The sequence below is a fragment of the Pararge aegeria genome, chromosome 1 (assembly GCF_905163445.1).
Source record: "Pararge aegeria chromosome 1, ilParAegt1.1, whole genome shotgun sequence".
Lineage (NCBI taxonomy): Eukaryota > Metazoa > Arthropoda > Insecta > Lepidoptera > Nymphalidae > Pararge > Pararge aegeria.
Window position 1 is genome coordinate 764,576 of NC_053180.1, and position 20,459 is coordinate 785,034.

The following is a 20,459-nucleotide window of genomic DNA, read 5'->3' on the forward strand; positions in this document are numbered from 1 at the left end:
TTCGTGCAATATATAAAATGAGCCCAGAAGTCATAAAGGGATTTAAAGAAGTTTAAACAATAACGATGCCATAATCAGAATATATTTGAAAATTTTAATAATCTTCATAAAAAAGAAATTGGACTGTAACAATATAAATATTAGAAGTAACAATAAACTCGTGGTGCAGTTTACTAGGCTACATAAAATTGATAATTCGTTAAAGAAAAATTGTATAATATTTTATAAAATAGGTAATATATAGGTAATTCATAAAATAGGTAGGTAATAATAACAAATGATATCAAAGATTCCATTCGGTAATTTTTTGGTTCAACAAACAAACTGAGCCGGATAGTCTTTGTTCTTATCACCATCTCACAATTAATATTTTGCTTTGAAGTTAGAGCAATTCATATCCAAGCTTTTTTATTGTTTAAGTATAATTCTTAATATTATAATTGGATTCTTCTACAAGCTTACATTTTATATACATTTTGAACTTATTTAAGTACATCTCAAAGACTTAGTTTAGTATTTTATTATAAAATGTGATACACAATCAGATCCCCTCATCAACAAGAAAAGAGCTGATGATCTTCAAACGGCTGAAGAGATTTTCATGAAACATGGCTAAGAACTCTCGGTATAAAATTATCTATGACACAAAAAAAACTAAAAGAAAAATGGTTTATCCTTTTGGGAGTTACGATACCACAGGCAAATTCTCAGATACACAGACAGACACGTTAAATTATAACACCCCTCATTTTGCGTGCTGAAATGGCGACGCCACACTGGAAAACGCAGTGTCGGTCGGCCCCAAACGAGGTGGTAAAACAACATCAAGCAAGTCGCTGCGAGCCGCTGGATACAAGCGGCCCAGGAGTTTGGAACTCGCTACAAAAGACCTATGGCCAGCAGTGGACATCAAACGTTTTAAATAAAAATGTTGCTGACAAAAGAAATATGTCCAGCTGTGCACGCAAATCGGTTTAAGTGATGATAGAAAATAACAATACTGTCGCGACCAAATTATGCGTTAGTGTGAGGACGAGCGGTGAAAACTTATTGGAAGTTACCTAATCACTACACAATAACAGACTGGTTGCTGCGACTATAATGGCCGCGCAGCCAAGTACTTATTTAAACATTTTTTTTTGGTTTAATAGCAGCAGGAGTTCCAGCAGAATTTTCCCATTGAATTATTATTGCCTGGCGGGAAGTTCCGGACGTGGCTACTTACCATTTTGATGGTAAAGAAGCGAACTTATCGGTATGATTCCGATACTATGAACACTTCATAAATGTGGTCTATGTTGAATAGGCCTATTTGAATAAAGAATATTTTGATCTAAACTACCGTACCCGTAACTTCCGTCGCATGAGATCGTAAAGAGCACCTTATAATAAATATCGAATAGAAATAAAATTGAAAATAAAGTATATAGGTACTAAAAATAAAACAAATAGTCTAGCTCATATTTTATTACAAAAAACTTAACGGTCTTGCACAATAATTAAATCTTTGGTTTTCTTATTGTCTACATCGCTCTGCAGCTGGAGTTTTGGGACTCAGCACCATATCACTTAAACTAAATATTAGAATCGCTAGATAGGAGAATAATACCATGAACACATGATACGGCAGAATAAGAGGGTGTACTTGAACCCCCCTAGTTTTCAATCCGTCTCTACAGATATCTAGGTATTTTTTGAATAACGGAATATTTAGGGCTTGCTTCGCTCTTTATTCAGTTATCATGTGAATTCCGAACCCTGTTATAGAAGAAGATATCTATGATGTCAGTTGTCACTACGTCATTGTTACTACACTACGCTCATGGTTGCTACTACAGTACACGTTGCTATTAAGACAGGGCTGCCAACTGCGGGATGTTGAGTCCTTGGAAGGTATTTCACTTCTCATCGGAGGGCTGCTTGACCCAATATCCCCAGGGCGCGGAGCCGTCGAGTTGCGTTGGTCCTCGGTACACCTTGATCTGGACCCTGCCTGCGTCATCTGAAATCCATGCTAATATTATAAATGCGAAAGTTATTTGTTTGTTTTTCCTTACTTTAGGCCCTAACTAAGCAAAAATCTACTCTTTTTTAGCATAGTTCTTTGAAAGGACGGAGGGTAACATAGGCTACTTTTAATCCCAGGAAAACAAACGGTTCCCACGGGATTTGTAAAAACTTTAAACGAGGACGAAGACCGCGGGCAACAGCAAGCATGTAACATTCCACAAATTCTCACCTTATCAAGGACACCGCAGTTTTTCAATATCTCAAGTGAAAGTGCCTCATCCTTTCTCATAGAGTGCGAAATCAGAGTGTAGATCCACCACGCTGCTCCAAAGCGGGTTAATGGGTTCAAAGTGCCTATTATAAGTCTTTTTAGCTGCGCGGCTAGCATGGGCAGGAGACAATTATATCACCGGGAAAGGATGAAAATGTATCTTCTATCAACTCTCAGACAGCCCTGGCGCACAAGTGGAAATAATATCCAAATAATATATGTGTAATAATAAACGGCAGTAAACTTCTCCTATTCCCTGTCCAAGTTTTTTAGTAGGTGGGCACGTTAATTATATCCAACAACGTTATCAGACTTTAGTTTAGCTTCCAAGAAATTCAAATATGTCAACCCTACGTTATATGAGAAATGAGCAATCTTAAGTCTACTCTGTGGGAACTTCCCAATCGAATCTTTTTTATATTTATATCTTATACCTGTGTTCAAATACCTTTTCGCTCCGAAGCGTGGTTTCTTCCGTCATTTACCCTTTGCGGTCTGCCGCTCACTAAGACAACGAATGAGAGTACCAACATTACGCACCACAATTTTCTCTGTAAACAAAAGAAAAAGTTCCAACAATCGCAACCAAACCAAAAACAATCTCATCAATTTCGCGCCTGCAAAATAATTAATAAAACTTACTAATATATGTTAACATATTACTGCTATTTTTTTTTATAGGCGTTTTATTATTTCTTACTTTCAATCTAAGCGAAAATTTACCTGCAAAAATCTCTCGACTTAACACTAGGATTTCAATATAAGCACGGTATTTGAATACACAAAATAGAATATATAAAATAGTTACATCCGATAGGATGTGGTTAAAATACAGTCGATTTTGAAACGGACCTCTTACTAAGTAAAATATTGGTCAAGTTTGATATGATTGAAAAATCAAATTATTATTGCACCTTTCTAGGCATAGCGGACTGGAAAACGAAATTGAACTCCCGAGCTACAGACTACAGACCCGAACTACAGACTTATTTCAATTACATATCAATAACGAAATCGGTTGAATTACGCTGCCGCAATCAGACCAAACTACCCTCTCGGAATTAGACATGGCTAGAAATCACAAAAGGCTAGAAATAAATACAAATATTTAAATATTAATATTTTATTCATATTGATTCATACATTGTTTTAAAAATACATTTCTGCCAACCCGCGATATGCGAGAGCCAGTACAAGTACTAAAACTGTAAGTGTACTTAATTATTTATCATTATCATTCCATTTCATTTTGAGAAAACATATGTTACAAGGAGTTCAAAGAGATCTCTTCTACTTATTTTTAAATCAGTATTACAAACACCTCAACTCTAATCTGTAAGTTTTATCCATAGTCAACCAGGTAAATGACACCTCTTACTAGAAAAAATACCCAGTCAAGTCTGAATTCAACAGAACTCTTGCATATCTGGATTGTTTTAAATTTTTAACTTGATAAACACAATAACATATTACATATTCTAATATCATGAAAGAATTTGTATCATTTTAACTTCAGACTTATGTAAAGAATCAGTTAATGCACCCAAAAATATAGAGAGTTCAGACAAAGGGATATTGAATAAAATTATTTTCCATTGCTCATTCAATATTGGGCTACACCACAGACGCTACTAGTGTTCCACAAGACAAAACCTTTTACACAAAATGGACAGCTCCATTTTAAAGCTGGGCTTTTAGACAAGGGTTTGTTATCTACAGTTAAGGTTATTTGTGACTGATATTAATCTAGCCTACAAAAATACTTTTATTTTAGGATGATTGAAGTGAAACCTTAAATATTATCTTAAAACTTCTAAGAAAGTTAATCAGAAAACAAATAAAAATAAATTAATAAAGATTGGAACTCATGATTGACAATTTATAGTGTGTTCATATAATGCAGCTTTACACATTTTAGAACTCAGTTTTTTGTAAGACTGCAAAGCTAAACTCGTGTAACAAATAATCTTTGAACACACTAAATGAATAGTATTTATAGAGTAGGTACAAGCAAATTTGTATTGGTCAAGACATATTATCTGCTTATCCCATTTTTTCAAATCTAAGCTTAGTTACTTAACTATTATTCTCCTTTCCCCTCTACCTAAGCTCAAAACTTGTTCTGGGAGCGGGTATTTCAAAATCCTATTTGAAACCACCTTTCTGATTTCAACCAACTTATAAACCACTGAGCTATTGGTGTCTCAATTAACTATTTTGTTGTCATTAATGAACATTATAAACAAATCATTGTCTATATCAGCTGGATTTGGTGCTTACAATAGTGAGTGTCAATGATTATTAACTCCTTAGTGGTTACAATGTAGATCAGATTGACTTACATGCTCTCTGAGGCACAGATATTTTTACATAAGCATCAGCACACTTGCGTTGTTCAACTCACTAATGGTATTACTGTTTGTACTAGACTACTACTTAAGATAACAACATATTGAGAGTGTATTCAATTTTTGTTTCTTACAGCTGCACCAGATAGGTACAATTGACTGGTGGAAATAAACTGGACATGGAACATAAAAAACATCACTATATTTTACTACTCCCAGAACACCTATCCGACTCGTTGCCACTATCTGTAGACACAGTCAGAGCTGTGTAAGATTTGACTTCCTCTTCCTCATCCTCGCTTATAGAGGAACAGTCTGACAACTCCGCATCAATCCATAATTTGGCCTTTTTCTTCCCCTTACTCTGTTCAACTTCCGCTTTTCGTTTAACACCTTCGTTTGACGTCCCTGCGGCTTGCCAACCAGCATCGACCGCAGCACTAACACGCTCAGGCAATTCCTGCCTCTCCTTCTCATATTGAGGGTTCAAGTTCACGGAAACCTTCGGCTCCGAAATCAACCGTTCTAACTTTTTCTGCTTTCTCTCAGACGCCTCGCGCTCACGATCTTCCTGGCCTTCCAACCACTTTCTTAGCCGCTTTTCTTCGTTAATATCGCGTAAACGCCTTCCAGACAGGTCTCGGCATGCCTCACGATTCGTAGTTTTCTCAATTTGAGCGCCGATGGCACGTAACATCGATCCAAAACCTCCCTTCCCACCGACGATCCTTGACCACACTCTGACTACATTCTCACTGTTGCCCAACTTAAGATCATCGGACACAAGTTTCCCGTTCAATGTAGCGAATAGATCACACACAGGTATACCATAATGTGTCGAAATATTGTGCTTCAATTCAGACACGTCCGTGCACTCATTGTTGACTATCATACAATTTTCATAATAAATCACATTAGACATTTTGATTGTATTTCAATAAATTCAATATTATTGAAGTAAAATACAGCCGTATGCGTATTTAACAAGTTTAGACAAGGTAATACTCTGAGATTTGAGATCAAAATGAATGATTTATGAATCAAAATTTAAATGACGACGTATGAAGCTGTCGGTATTTGTCAGCGAGTTCACAGAATATATTATCTCAATGGTCATGACTTTCTATAACTATTAAATTTGGTCTTTGGACACAACGGTTGAAAAGGTATAACCACGAGCCGTAAAGCATGTAAAAAAAAAAAAAGTCTACGCCACTCATCAATCGATAGACAAAACAGTGTAAAACAAAACAGAGTAAACAGAAGAACCTTTCCCATGCCGCGCACGCCGCATACCACATAGGTAGTGGTTTTTGACATAATACTTTGCAGACTGAGCCAGTATGTTTGTAGTAACAAGTAAAAACGTACCTCAATTTCAAAGTAATAAAGGTTTAAGATATAATAAATTTATAAAATAATGTCGTATGAGTAGGTACTTACAATGGCAATCATTTTTTTGCTTTTATCAGTTTCACAAGTCTTGAAGGAAAGTCAAATTTTGAATGATTTCAAACTTACTGTCTTTGTGTAACTAAAGGTGCATTACAAACAGTTTGAACTTTTATAGACTATTCATACTTGAACCAAATCTGAATACCATTCCCCCAATCATACGCTCGACTGAACACAAAAATAATTATTGAAAAGAAAATGAAAGTTAGTTCATGTTTTTATTCTTTTACATCTCGTTACGTTTGGACTTTGGCATTTGTTACGTTTCACAATACAGTCTTATTTTATTACAGAGTTTAGACGAGTGGTCACAGACTACGCTGCATATTTTTAAATATACATCAATTTAATCAATATTAAATATATATTACATCAATTTAAGCTACTTAATTTTCTAAACAAAGGATGGTTGTGCGTTTTTGTAGTCCTATTTTCCGTTTTGTGCTTGCTGTTTCAGCCCGTATCGGGTCGCAACGTAATGTTTTATTGTATTCTAATTTACTTATTTATAAATATTTTTTTAATTAAATTCGTCCTATTTAAATAGGTTTTAAGTGGCTTTTTAGATCGACTGATGACGAAGATTTTTGTTGTACATGCTATTTAGGTAGGTACGTTCCATTACAAGTACCACACGCCGCTGTTTACCAGCGGCTTCAGCAGATTCTTAGCGCTTTTTCTTCTGGCTGCTTTTATTACTAATTGCTTGGCTTGCATTATTTCATCCTGTAATATTATTTCAACTGGAATAAAACATAATTTAAGCTACTGTCTACCAGTCTGTTACCCTTTTACAAACACGAAATTCTTCTTTATTCAAAGTAAGTAAGTATAGAAGTATAGATTTAAACCTTTTAATATATTGTGAAACTAAGTAATTAATGCTGATTCATTAAAAAGGTTGGCTTATATTTTTATGTAACAACCATAGAAATTACCATTAGCTCTTATCTAGTCTGTGATTATTATTATACTCTATGTAATTTTACGTTGATTGACGCCATTATTGCAATGCTGTCAAACTAATGAAAGATCCAATAAAATTTGAGCTTTTTAAAATTAACAGGAAGTCGTCTTCTTTTAACAGACAACGGGTGATATCTAATTTCGATTTTTTGTGATTATAATGGCTCAGAATATAAACCCTCACTACGCATCGTCGTCTAATCCAGCTAAACAAAATGAGGACACGATAAAATTAAAAGACAATCACGCCGTGAGCAAACGGTAAGAATTTTCAATATTCACTTGTATTTCCCATCCTCTCGGTCGTCGTCTAAGAAGTTGTTTCTATTGCAGATTGCAGAAAGAGCTTATGGAGCTTATGAGATGTGCAGATAAAGGGATATCAGCATTTCCGGAGAGCGAAAATCTTTTTAAATGGATAGGTACAATTAACGGCCCCCTGGAGACCGTATACGCGGGGCACAAGTACAAACTGTCCCTGGAGTTCCCTAACTCGTACCCTTACGCCCCGCCAGTAGTGAAATTCCTGACTCCATGCTTTCACCCCAACGTGGATACGTGTGGGTTAATATGTTTAGATATATTGAAAGACAAGTGGACGGCCCTGTACGACGTTCGCACGATCCTCCTGTCCATACAGAGCTTGCTGGCGGAACCCAATACGCAGAGTCCGTTGAACCAGCAAGCATCATATCTATGGCCCAACCAGCCCGCCTACAAAAAATATCTAGATGAATTTTATAGTAAACATAGAGACTAATAGTTTGTTAGATTTGATTGTCTGAATTATGTTGCATTGTGTTAACTTGTGTTGTGAATGTGTGAGTGTTAAGATGGAGGTGATATTTTTCTGTTGTCAAGTATTTCTCATGAACACAAAAATAGACAAGCGTTAATATTTATTGTATTGTATCATTGTAATTCTCGTATTTGTTGTAAATTGTAAAACATTTCGATTTTCCAGTCTTTGCAGTTGTCTCCTTAGAGTTAAAGTATTTGTGACAAATGGAGGTATGTATATTGAGAGAAATTGATTAAAATAATTATTTAGTTCAATTGCAAATTTTGTTTTTCTTTATGCATCTTATATCTCACAACTATTTTTTGCTTTTCTTTTAAATATTGATCTTCCAAGTTCAAGCAAGTGTCATTCTTGATGCAGGTTGTACTTTGTTTCATTATCATTCTAACAAAGTTATACCTTCAAATTAAAAAATGATTGAGTGAGAGTTGATGATGAGTTTTCCCTTCTCTTTCCATGGGTACAAGGAGGAACTTAGGGAATAATAGAACATATAATATATATTATATGACATAATTCTTATAACAAATTGAAGTCTGTGTTCTATTCATTCACCATCAGTTTCAATTTTATACATAAGTCATTAATAATCGATGAAGTACAGGGCATATTGGTTAGTTGCATTGAATGTATTGAAGCACACAACCTCTTACAACTTTTGAAATTTCTTATTTGATTCACCTTTTTTTAAGCCAAATTTTTTTTCAACTTAGGGCTTTAAAATTGATGTATGTGTGACCTGTTCCTCAATTTTAAACCACTTACAAAGTGGTTAATCTTAGAGAATTCCTGTAGTAAAGTTCTTAAGACTGAATTTTGAATGTTCACCTGTGACTAAAATTTCATGAGTTTTCACATATCAATGCCGAACTTACTATATGCAAAATATCAAGTCAATTGGTTGCTAAATTCGGGTGTCAAGAATGGACAAACAAATAGGCCCACTTTCACATTTATAATATAAGTTAGATTGCAGGTAGACGTCGCATTCATCTGACATGCCTGTTCACTCCAGCATCACAACCTGAGGATGTCTCTGAGAGAAAATATCTGCATAATGCACCAGATTTTATGCATTTGGAATGTTAAGTGTCATAAAGCAAATTTTGCAATATTTTTGTGCAAGTATTATAGGTACAAGTGATCCAACGATTATTGTTTGGATCACCATGATATTGTTTGGATCTTTTTCTCTCAATTATATCATTTAAAACAAGTCAGTGTTATTTTAATATGGTAAATATGGTGGTAGCGGTGAAAGCAAACTGGTTCTCTCCTTTGCAGCTTATAGACTTCGATACCTGAAACTCAATACTAACAAGAACAAAACTAAAGTATGCTGAACTATGGTTCACAATGGGAACAAAATAATAATAAACACTTTTTAATACTTATTTTACTATATTATCAATTTAGTATGACAATACAACAATTTATAACAATTATGTTGGACCGGGTAAACACTTGTAACATACTACCAACACCCCCCAGAACCTTTCACTTAGGGTGTTGGTTATGTGCTTCTAGTCATGGAAACTGCTATGATATGATAGACTCGACACGCGTTGCGGGGCGTATGCTCTGTGGGCTGTTACAAATGTGTTTCCGGCATTATTAACTCGAGCATCGCCAACACCTACTTTATGTGATATATAGTTCAATGATTTATTTGAATTCAAACTATTTTTGGGAAAAATATTTATGTTGAAACATAAACGTGATCAAGGTATGGGTCATCAACCATATAACCGATTGGTCAAAAGCTCGGTGGTTGTGGATTTGGCTATAAACAATAAATTAATCCTAAAGTACTTCCTTATAAACTTTAGCTAATGGCTTGTACGCAAATCTCTTCTCTTTTTTTTTTCCTTACTACAAGCATGCCTTTGGCTGTAGTAAAAAAAAAACTGGTGATAACAGATTATATTATATTTCACTATTATGAATGCATTCACGGTTTGCTTTAACATTTACAAAGATACGGTAGGCTTTCTGCATTGATCATAGAAATAGGTACTGAAAAAAAAGACCAGGGAACTCTCGGGTGAAGGACAACGTACAGCACTGTGCCCACACACACTAACAATATTGGCACTCTCACATCTCACCACATTCGCAATACATATTAATCACAATACATGTGGGTTCTTCACACCAATAAATTATTAAAAATATAGGTTACTTTATGTGTCAATCTTTCACTAAGCAACGGAGCTACATATATAGCTGGTTATACATAAGCTGGTTTTATCCAGGGGAGAAGTACGCTTTGGGTAGGCTCTTTATACCAACTTGTTCTAAACAAAATCATGCCATTGCTGCATAAAAAATAACAAGCAATTACCAATTTATAATATTAAGTCTTTATATACAAAGATGGATGTATATATACAAAGAAGTATGATTATACATATACCTTTAAAAGCTTTGCCCTGAATTCATGGGTTAGAGATATAGAGTTAAGACCCACCATGCTAAAGTCAATTAATCGATTTCGCTGGGCTAGTATAACTGACCCAAGTCGGCAACGTGTGCGACTTTAAGAGTCTTCCTTTTTACCGCTTAACTGCCCTGTGTACCTCGGAGAGAATGATAAAGAAACTTTAATCATATTTATTTGTTATAATTTATAAATATTTTAATATTTATTAATTATAACAAATTTATGGCAGAGATCGCTATTAAACGATAAGGCCAACTTTTATTACCTACTTCTTTCTTTATGTTTTTGTTTTTCTTGTATAAATCTTTAACTAAATTTGGTGTCAAAATAAAGAACCTACTAATAATAAACATAATTCATTATGTACTTAAGCCCACCAATCCGCATTGAAACAGCATGGCGGAACTTAGCTCTACATATTACAACGAAACGGTGACGATGACGGTGACTTAATTTTAATTCATTAAATAGGTTATAAAAATCAATTTATCTTTCTATCTATTCTTAATATACATGGAATAACTTAACAACACTGGTCAATAATTTATTATCAAGTTTATAGTAATCATATTTTGATAATGTTTACTTACAATAAATTAAACAACCTATATTAAAATAAAGCCGCGATTACATTGTGGAAGTGTCTTGCTTGCAAGTTGCTTGCTTGCATTATTTATTACGTTTCCACTAGGAAACGTAATAAAACTGATTGTCAGCTGTTAAATGTCCAATGAAAGTTGAAACCTGAATGTTGTTGTCGCAGAACAGAATGGAAACATCAATTTATATTCCAAGTAATCTGGAACCATCTGAGCTAGATATACTTAGGTATTGCATTGTTGTAGTTACCCAATAAAAGCTGAAGAGTACGGTTTTTTGTTTATTTGAACGTGCTAATCTCTGAAACAATACGTCTCTTTTTTAGTTTGTAACCCAATTCTTTAAGAAGGTTATAGGTTATATAACATCTCTCTACGGCCGTTTTAAACCGAACTCACGGATAAATTGCGTAGGCGCGCGACGCGGTTATTCGGGGTATATTGTGTAGAGAATATGAGATGAAAATTTGTCTGGCAAACTTATCAAAAGTCGTACGCGGACGAAGTCGCAGGTAGCCATTATTTCCGGTACTATTACAATATAAACAGTAATATTTATTTATTCCCGAAACTAACTTTAGTTTTTGGTAGCATTACGACGCAAAATTATAAATTTCACGCTTCAATTTATCCGTTCCGTTGCACTCGCAAACACTCAAATTGTCCAATTACGCTGTGAGGCAATAGTAGGTACACATAATACACAAGAAGTTGAACTTGTAAGCGTTATACGTTTTGGTTACGTATTGTTTGTTCTGGGAAGAACTCGCTTGCGAGTAAAACCTTGAATTCAAGCTGTAACTAGCACAGTGAAAACGCGGCTTAACAAAAAGACTAGAATCAGTGTATGCCGTTAATAGCGACATATAAAAATCAGCGCGCTAGAGCGATGGTAATTTATGATATTTCCTTTTAATAACCCCAAATCGTTATGAAGGAATACCGTAGCTGGAAGACAGTTTCATAATTGAGAAGCATTTTCACAAAGCGATACCTTTACAGTTTTCTTTTTCATGTTGTTTTCGACACTCTTTCTTTATCTGAGGATGACGGTATTAAAGAATTTTCAGTACTTAAGCAAAACATCAATTATTAACATGGTACTGTAAAGTCGAATTAAATAAAGTCTGTATTTAAAGTTTCTTTCAAAATTAAAAAGAAAATACATGCGTAACATTTTTCTTCAGTATCGTTTTGTAAAAATGAAGTCGCGGCAGGCATGGTATATCATTTCCGTCCGAGATATACGTCCGGGGTCCCTATTCCCAGCGTTCGGCGATACATTACCATGACTCCAGCCATTTATATATTTCACGTAGATTATGTATCTGGGACCTTGTATATATGCAAAATGTATACTAAGGAATACGTGGCTTAACTTTTCACAAGAATCAATAGAATGACCATTAGAACTACTGTCACAGCCAACACCATGATGCAGTGCATTTTCCGGTTTTGTCTTTGGAACCGCTCCGCTTTCTGCAGCTGTTTGTAGCCCTCGTGCACTTGGACCTGTGTTTGCTCAATATTGTAATCTATCCTGTCGAGAACCGTGCCCTGCTCGTGGACCATATGTCCCAGATCTTTGAATATGTCGTTCAAATCTACGATCGATTTAACTATTTTATTAACCTCCTCTTCCCTTTCGGCAACCATTTTAGTGTTTTCCTCTTGCATCAGCAATAACTGTTTCTGATTTAAATTTTGCTTTTGGAATGTACCCTCGGAATTTTCGTCGTCGTAGTGATTGTTTTGTGTCGAGGTGCTCGGTAAGGAGAACAGCAGATCTGTCTGATTGCTGGTCAGGCCTGGCAAAAGTTCATCTTGTAAGCTCAGCTCCTCAAAGTTAGGTAAGTCAAAGTAGGCGTTCGACCTCTCCTCTCGAGACGTTAGGGATTTTAGATAGTTAGATTGCGCCGAGCGGAAAGTCACACTCAATTCTTGGAGGATTGTCACTAATGCTAGAACTACGTTTGTGGCTAGTTTCTGTTCTGATTTGTTACCTGGAATTAAGGAAATCTTTCAGTAAGTAATTGTTGAATAATTGTTGTAATACAATTTGTTTACACGAAATAAAAATAATATTTTTAAAAACCGTCTCGAGGAACAAATCCGAAGTAAAAATAAGATTTTACAGACATTTAGACGAATGTCCAGTTCTGTAGTGTCTCACAGCATCATTCTCTGCCTATTAATACCAAATTGCTGGTAGCTTAGACCCGAAGCACGGGATAAAACAATGTAGGTACTAACAAGGAATAAAAAGTTACATTGTCCACCTGCCAAAGCACAGCAATTGGAGTTTATCTGCGTTTATTATTACACCAGCGGCTCCTCGCGACTTCGTCCGCGTATAATCCTTTTTTAGAACTTTTAAAGAGGAACAACTTTTTCATACATGAATTTATCGAAATTTTAACCGTTTACGCAGCGCACGCCTCGTAAGCTCTCAAAAGGGAAAAAAATCCCGATTTTTAAACATTTTTTATTGGTGCTAAGCTCCTATTGGTCTTAGCGTGATAATATATTATAGCCTTCCTCGATTTTAAAATTGTACCATTCGCATTCAAGTAAACAAACTTTAAACATTATTTTTTGTCTAAATCTTCGGACCCTCAGTATCACCTATCGTTTCATTTGCGGAATGACAATATTGTATTTATTAATGTATATTCATTGTGTAGGTATATATATAATTATCAGTATGCATATTATACAATATTGTATATAAGTGTATTGTGTAGGTAATATATGCAAATATAATTGGGAATACCAAGTTTCTGGTCTACGGGTGGGCAAGTAAGATCGTCCAAACTGTATTTTTTTGTTCATTTTTGTCTGTCTGTCTCTATAGCCGCCATAGATTTTTAAAAAGAGGTCGTACATTTTCTGCGAGATTTGCCCATGCAAATATATTTTTATATACACCACCTTGAGCTGTGTTTTTGGCTATTGGCCGCCAAGTTGAACACTTCGTGTAACATTTTTATTTACAATTTTACTGTATTTTTATGTGGTGCACAATTCATGCTCTGCGAAGTGTTGCTCCGCTGACAGGCGATGGTTTTGCACTCACAATCAGTTGGGCCATACGCTTGGTCCCGTCAATAAGAAGTATAAAAAATTACGATTAAAAAGTGTTGCGTCGTGTCTCCCTGTGGGAAATGTCTCCTGGCTATGTCGTCCGGACGCTGTCACTGACCGTGGCGGGTCTGCGCGCGGATGGCGGCGAGGCGCGCGTGCGCCTGCGCGAAGTGGCGCCCCACGTCGGCCGACAGGCGCTCGATGTGCTGCAGCTCCCCGCGGTCGTCCAGCGCGGGCCGCCGCAGCTGCTGCTCGTGCCGCGCCCGCAGCTCCGCCAGCTTGCTGCGCAACCTGCGCGGGCGCAACGCACTAGTGCTACCTGCCGCAGTGCTCATGCACAGCAGCAACGCCGTTCCGGCCTTGCGTGGTTGCAGGCATGATGACTAATTTTAAAAACTGCCCGATGGTGTTCGAAAATCCACCATATCCAAAAAGTATCTTATTCTTGCAGAAATAAAACGTTTTGTTGATATAAATTGCAAATTATACTGCTGGCTAATTTACTACGGGGCTGAGTTTGGTCCCCGAAACGCACCTCTAGACTTTCAGGAGTAGTGTGTTTCATTTTAAAAAATATCACCTGCTTTAGTGTCGAAAACGTCGTGAGGAAACCGGCACGCCTGAGAATTCTCTATAACGCAGTGATCATGAATATTTATTTATGAAAACCATAACGGTTGACACTAAAACTGTCGTAAATTAACTCTGGATTCAGACTAACAGTTATATGAAAAATCATTATACCAGCCCAAATTGATGTATGGCCGATCAACAATATGATTACGAGATATAAAGGGACAAAGCTGGGTGATGGTGATGTAATTTATAAATTAACTAATAGTTGAATGTCTTATTGTTTTAAATCTGGTAAAAATATGCAGGCATGTATGGCCTTTCAATGAACATTTCTTTTGTAAGCACAGTTTTTGTATCATTACTCGTACTTACTACTACGTATGTAATATTATAAGAATAAACTGATTTGATTAGTTTATATGCATGATACAAACCTAGTTATAATATAATGGGCCTCCTCCAGTGCATCAGCCCAGGGTGGGGGGTCATGGCAGTCAGAACGTATCTCTGATCCCATCTCCAAGTCATGGCTGCTTGACCGCATCAGTCTCACCCTTTCTGACTCATTTCCCTGTTAAAAATATGTTTTTAACAGGATTCCACTAGTTAAAATAAATTTGAAGTGTGGCTGGATATCTGTGCTAAGATTAGCTGTATCTCATGTTTTCACTTGCAATGACCTAAGGATTGTAATGAAATGATGCATAAAATGGATAGCCTGATTATCACTCAAATTTCCCCTGATAAGTTGTTAATGAAAAGGAAATATAATAGAAGATGTATAAGCTGTTTGTTGTTTCTAAATAAATGATTGGGCACAACAAGTTCACCTTACATCAAATGGTACACAGAGTATAATGCATCAAATAGTAGGTAGTCAAAATGTTGTCTTGAAAATATAAATAGCATAAATTATTATAAAAAGAATGAAGAGTACTAGTTTGAAATATAATCAATAAGTGGCTTATAAGAAAAAAAGCATATTAGGGAATATATGTCAAATAGACATGTAGTTAAGTCTTCTTCTTTCTGTTCAATAACACCTGAATCACTAGCATGTGTGCCATGAGATAATTATCTCTACCAATAACTCATATTTTACAGCTAAGACTTTTCCAACCAGATGTATCCAATCTGACTATCATAGTCTGGATCTGAACCAATTTTTACTATGTAAAAAATATTAGTTTTTTTTTTATAAAAAATAAATTTTTAAACATGAATAAAATAATTGTTAGAATGATACTATATACATAACAATCATTTTCACTTATGTAATAATACTGTACTGTGTTGCAATTAAGCAAGATAATTTGACGACCAAATTTGGATGACCTTATATGATTTTATTAAATATTTTATTTTTTACTGAACTCGGCTAGAGGAGGTATACCTACTCTAGCCAAGACCTGGCCCTAAACCTTTAGGTTAGAACATAGGGCAAGGGTTCAAAGAATAATAATCATTCTAAGAGGCGTTAGCGCTTCTACTGGTGTGTGAATGACAATCGCCGATCATGTATCTCACTAAGCACTTTCACAGTGAGCGGTGCAATGGCACAGTACACTTTACAATCTGCACGATCCTTTATCATCAAGCTGGAAAGTACCTGTTCTGCAAATATTTGCCGGCTGTGGATGGCATTGTTGCGCATCAACACGAATACTTCTGTTAAACTTCGCGACACCATGTTCTTATATTCTACAAAACTGTAACACTTAGAAAATAATGTTTATTTTGTAAATTCTAATCGATTTTTTTAGTTTGTTGTGTGAAAGTCATTGTCATTTGTCATGTTTTCACATACTCAAACTAGGTACCACATTTGTATTTCGTCATTTACTACCTCAGATCATAGACTCAATTAACCTAATATTGCTCTTTGTATACATTTTGAGACAAGTAATAAGACTGTCTAATAGTCATTTTTTACCACCGTAGGCTATTTAACATTTATTATTATTATTAAGTCTGATGTGGACTCTACTATTCTTAGAATTTTCTATTTTAGAAGTTTGTGTACAACAGAATCGGCACCGTTTTGGTTATTTTAGTTTAGTTTTAATATCAAAACAAAATTGGCTGAAACCAAGAGAGAGTACTTTGATTTGTAAAAGTTTTGTTTACATAGAGATTTGTAAACTTTACAAATCTCTAAATTGACAGGTATAAAAGTAGTACTGTCCTTTCCACACTGTGACCCCTGAAAAGGCAAGCACTATTTTAAAAATAGTATTTTTAGTGAGATTTTTATAATTGTTAGACAAAACTAAACTGACTGACTAAACTGTCACAAGAACCTGAGATTTATTAGCACAGGTTGTCAATGTCATTTCAAAATTTTCAGGTTAGTAGCTATGTTATTGTTTCCCTGAAATGTGGACTAATTATTTGAATTTGTACATATCTCTTTAATCAATTTAACCGATGACTAGTTTTACCAACATTTCTATCATTATTCACTTTTAATAAAAAGTTATTAGTCTTAACAAGTTTTACTTAACATCAATTTCAAATGAGTATGCCGACTTATGACCCGGGTCCTGAGCATTTTCAACAATTTCCTTCTAACAGGATAATTGTCATTCATCCCGGATCGCTGTACGTACGGGTGGGGCGTGCCTCTGACTTGCTGCCCGTGAAACAGCTACACTGCATAGCCAGAAAGCGCCGGCCGGGCGGGAAGATTTACCGCGATCCATTCATACCGCCTAGCGTTCCAAAAACTAAGGAGCTCATCGAGGAACTGGAAGAATGCCGCCTGCAGATCTCGCACACGCTGCAGTCGTGTATGCAGGCAAGCGGCGCGCGGCGCTATGCTACGCCACCACAACAGATCGCCGCGTTCAACCGCCGCTCGCTGCCTGACGTAGTCAACGACGGCCAGCCGTGGCCGCAGCTGCAGTGCGACGTGGTGGTGGGCGACGCGGTCCTGGACGTTGATCCCGAGCTCCCTTACAACATTCACTTCCCATTCCGCAGAGGAGACTTCAACTTACACTGCGAAGTTGGAGGGTCCATTTCGTCCGTCCTCAACGACCTTTATACAATCTGGAGCTCAATTATCGAGTACAAGCTTGGTATACCTCTAATAGAGCTGGTGAAGTATCGCTGTGTACTGTTAATACCAGATATCTATTCCAGAAGTCACCTAAAGTACCTTACATCACTTTTATTAAAAGACTTAGGGTTTGGTCATTGTATCCTTGTTCAAGAGAGTGTAGGGGCAACATTTGGAGCTGGCATTGGTTCTGCCTGTGTAGTAGACATTGGTGACCAGAAGACTGCAGTTTCATGTGTGGAGGATGGCATCTCACACAAATCTACTAGATTGAGAATGGATTATGGAGCTGGAGACGTGTGTCAAGCATTATCTTGGATGTTTCATAAGAGTGCCTTCCCATATAAAAATTGGAATGAAAATATACCCAGAGATGTTTTTCTGATGCGCAATTTATATCAAGATTTTTGTCATGTAAACTTAGATGTCTGTGGACCTCAAGAGAAAACATTTTTAGTTGACCACCCAGGGGATATCATCAATAAATATACTTTGCAAGTTGGTGATGAGTGCATCATATCACCACTATCATTGTTTTATACTGATTTACTTAAAATAACTGGACCAAAAATGACTAAAATTCAGAATCGTCAACTTAGTGATGCAGAAGATCCATTTGATGCGGAATTCTTAAGGGAAACAGGTAGAAAACGTGAGACTGCCGACCCTGGTAACAACGAAAGTCAACAACTTGAAGGATTGAACGAAAGCCAGCCAACTGCAAATCCTGATGAGGATATAGTAGTAGATACTTTAGAAGGTGTCTCAGGAGAGGTTGCTTTGGCCCCTGGACAAGTTTTGAGTTTGGATGCTGCAATACTACAAAGTATAGACAGCTGTCCTAATGAAGAGCTGAAACGTAAAATGTACAGTAGCATTTTGATCATTGGTGGAGGGGTTAAAGTTCACGGACTAAACTTGTGGCTTCAGAATAAGTTAGCCTTACAAATCCCTTACATTTACAAGACTGAGCAACTGGAAATAGTGACTTCTCCTAAGGACATTGATCCAGCCAGCACTGTGTGGAAGGGTGCAGCAGTCATGTCATGTTTAGAGTCGGCCTCAGAGTTGTGGATCAACCAAAACGAATGGAACAGATATGGGTTAAAAATATTAAGAGAGAGAGCTCCATTTATTTGGTAAATTGTAAATCTTTTTGTTTTCTTTAAGAGTCATACAGTCTTTACAAAAGTATAAAGATGTTTAGACCTTTACCCATTTTTTATAATAAACGCCTATGATGTAGTTGGACATCCCACATTCTTATAATCCATACTTATTAATATATACTTGTACTATAAATATAAATAGTTAAGTACTGCTGTTTGTCCGTCTTTAACTTGTCACACTCAATTAGATAAACTGGGAACAAAATACGTACATATACAATAGTAATTACATACTTCTTTGCTTGGGAAAATAAATAACCTTCAGAGATAAAAAATCGAAACTAACGCAGGCGAGGGCAGAATCTAGTACGTACTATTTGTATTGAGAGCTAGTCAATAATCAGATTTTTTAAGAATTAAGCCTTATAAAGCCAAAAGAATTTATAAAATCGGCAAAGAACATTTTTGAGTTTATCTGTTACATATAATCTTATATAAAATTTATCAAATCTTCTTTAGAATATTAGTATGGATTTGAATTCCCTGCGTTCTGCTGGTGTTATTCGCCTACCATTTTGAATCGCGGCTTGACCCATTGCTTGGCATTGGGATATAACAAAGTAAGCTTCATTAATTAAGAGTACCAGTGGCGACGCCTCATACACTTCTAACAACACTGTCACATTATACTAAGAAAGATCATATTTTTATTTATTTATTTATTTATTTATTAGCTTTTCAAGGGAAACAAACAGTATAACTATACATAAAAGTAATGCCGTATTTTTGTATCACATAGACCAATGAAGTTTCCACAACTTTGTTATACATATAACACGATAACATTAACCACAATTGCTTAGGAGTAAGTACCTAGCAAGCAATTATTATACAAAAAAAAGAAAAAATAATAATAATGTAAGTAAAACAAAAATGAAAAACAAAAACTTTAAAGCTATAGTACTTATTTTGTCAAAATAAATTTTCTAAACGTGCCAATTTTGACATGAAAAATGTCCGTCTCACAATATTTGTTCTTAAAAGCATTGCACGCACGAGATAAAAAGTTATTTGCCGAATACCTTGTCTTCCATCTAGCCCACGCAAAGGGAGGTTTACGCCTTGCATTTAACCTACGACATGCAAAATCGATATTACTTAGAAGAAGTGGGGAGTCAACTAAATTATGTATTATTTTATATAACAACATTTGATCTCTTAAATCGCGTCTTTTTTCTAAAGTAATTTCAGTTGCAGATATACTGTGATCACATACTAAATTGCGACGTTTAATATAACGCAGAAATTTATTATAAATCCTTTCAATTGCATCAATGTACACGTCATACTGCGGATTCCAGCATGCTGAACAGTATTCAAGAATAGAACGTATTAAGGCATTAAATAAAAGAACCAGAGTTGACGTCTTCTTAAAATCCTTAGTAACACGCATGATAAAACCAAGCATTCCAAATGCCCTATTAGTAATTATATTTATGTGCGACCTGAACAAGAGCTTGCTATCAAGTTGTACACCCAGGTCACGCAGCTCATCCACTCTAACAAGCAAGCTATTGCTTAGGTAATAATCACTAATTATATGATTTTTCTTTCTGGTAAAAGTAATAACATTACACTTCTTGACATTAATATCAAGAAGGTTGACTTTACAATACGTATTCACTCTAAAAAGATCTTCTTGTAGGAGTTTACAATCATGAAGTGTATTGATAGA

The 20,459-nt window shown here is 35.8% G+C and overlaps 4 protein-coding genes across 4 annotated transcripts; 2 read left to right on the top strand and 2 right to left on the bottom strand.

Moving 5' to 3' along the window:
- Positions 1 to 3,388: 3,388 nt before the first annotated feature.
- Positions 3,389 to 5,722, bottom strand: LOC120624271 (replication stress response regulator SDE2). Its single transcript, XM_039890722.1, has one exon. The coding sequence runs from the start codon at positions 5,549 to 5,551 to the stop codon at positions 4,829 to 4,831; it is 723 nt and encodes a 240-aa protein (XP_039746656.1). The 5' UTR covers positions 5,552 to 5,722; the 3' UTR covers positions 3,389 to 4,828.
- A 1,361-nt stretch (positions 5,723 to 7,083) lies between these two features.
- LOC120637905 (ubiquitin-conjugating enzyme E2 C) lies at positions 7,084 to 8,113 on the top strand. Its single transcript, XM_039909969.1, has 2 exons — positions 7,084 to 7,311; positions 7,384 to 8,113. Exons 1-2 carry the CDS (start codon positions 7,211 to 7,213, stop codon positions 7,808 to 7,810), a joined length of 528 nt encoding a protein of 175 aa, XP_039765903.1. The 5' UTR covers positions 7,084 to 7,210; the 3' UTR covers positions 7,811 to 8,113.
- A 2,508-nt stretch (positions 8,114 to 10,621) lies between these two features.
- LOC120637912 (syntaxin-16) lies at positions 10,622 to 16,377 on the bottom strand. The gene is made up of 4 exons (XM_039909982.1): positions 16,164 to 16,377; positions 14,989 to 15,125; positions 14,097 to 14,269; positions 10,622 to 12,897 (listed from the first exon to the last, which is right to left on the bottom strand). Exons 1-4 carry the CDS (start codon positions 16,242 to 16,244, stop codon positions 12,269 to 12,271), a joined length of 1,020 nt encoding a protein of 339 aa, XP_039765916.1. The 5' UTR covers positions 16,245 to 16,377; the 3' UTR covers positions 10,622 to 12,268.
- A 478-nt stretch (positions 16,378 to 16,855) lies between these two features.
- Positions 16,856 to 18,941, top strand: LOC120625894 (actin-related protein 8). The gene has a single exon (XM_039893157.1). It carries the CDS (start codon positions 17,070 to 17,072, stop codon positions 18,756 to 18,758), a length of 1,689 nt encoding a protein of 562 aa, XP_039749091.1. The 5' UTR covers positions 16,856 to 17,069; the 3' UTR covers positions 18,759 to 18,941.
- The last annotated feature ends 1,518 nt before the right edge of the window (positions 18,942 to 20,459 follow it).

Excerpts from the sequence above, each read along its gene's own strand:
- LOC120624271 (XM_039890722.1), bottom strand. The coding sequence starts at position 5,551 with ATGTCTAATGTGATTTATTATGAAAATTGTATGATAGTCAACAATGAG.
- LOC120637905 (XM_039909969.1), top strand. The coding sequence starts at position 7,211 with ATGGCTCAGAATATAAACCCTCACTACGCATCGTCGTCTAATCCAGCT. Across the intron at positions 7,312-7,383 it reads AATCACGCCGTGAGCAAACG|ATTGCAGAAAGAGCTTATGG; the intron begins GTAAGAATTTTC and ends TTTCTATTGCAG.
- LOC120637912 (XM_039909982.1), bottom strand. The coding sequence starts at position 16,244 with ATGGTGTCGCGAAGTTTAACAGAAGTATTCGTGTTGATGCGCAACAAT. Across the intron at positions 15,126-16,163 it reads GGCAAATATTTGCAGAACAG|GGAAATGAGTCAGAAAGGGT; the intron begins GTACTTTCCAGC and ends TATTTTTAACAG. Across the intron at positions 12,898-14,096 it reads CCGCGCGCAGACCCGCCACG|GTAACAAATCAGAACAGAAA; the intron begins GTCAGTGACAGC and ends CCTTAATTCCAG.
- LOC120625894 (XM_039893157.1), top strand. The coding sequence starts at position 17,070 with ATGAGTATGCCGACTTATGACCCGGGTCCTGAGCATTTTCAACAATTT.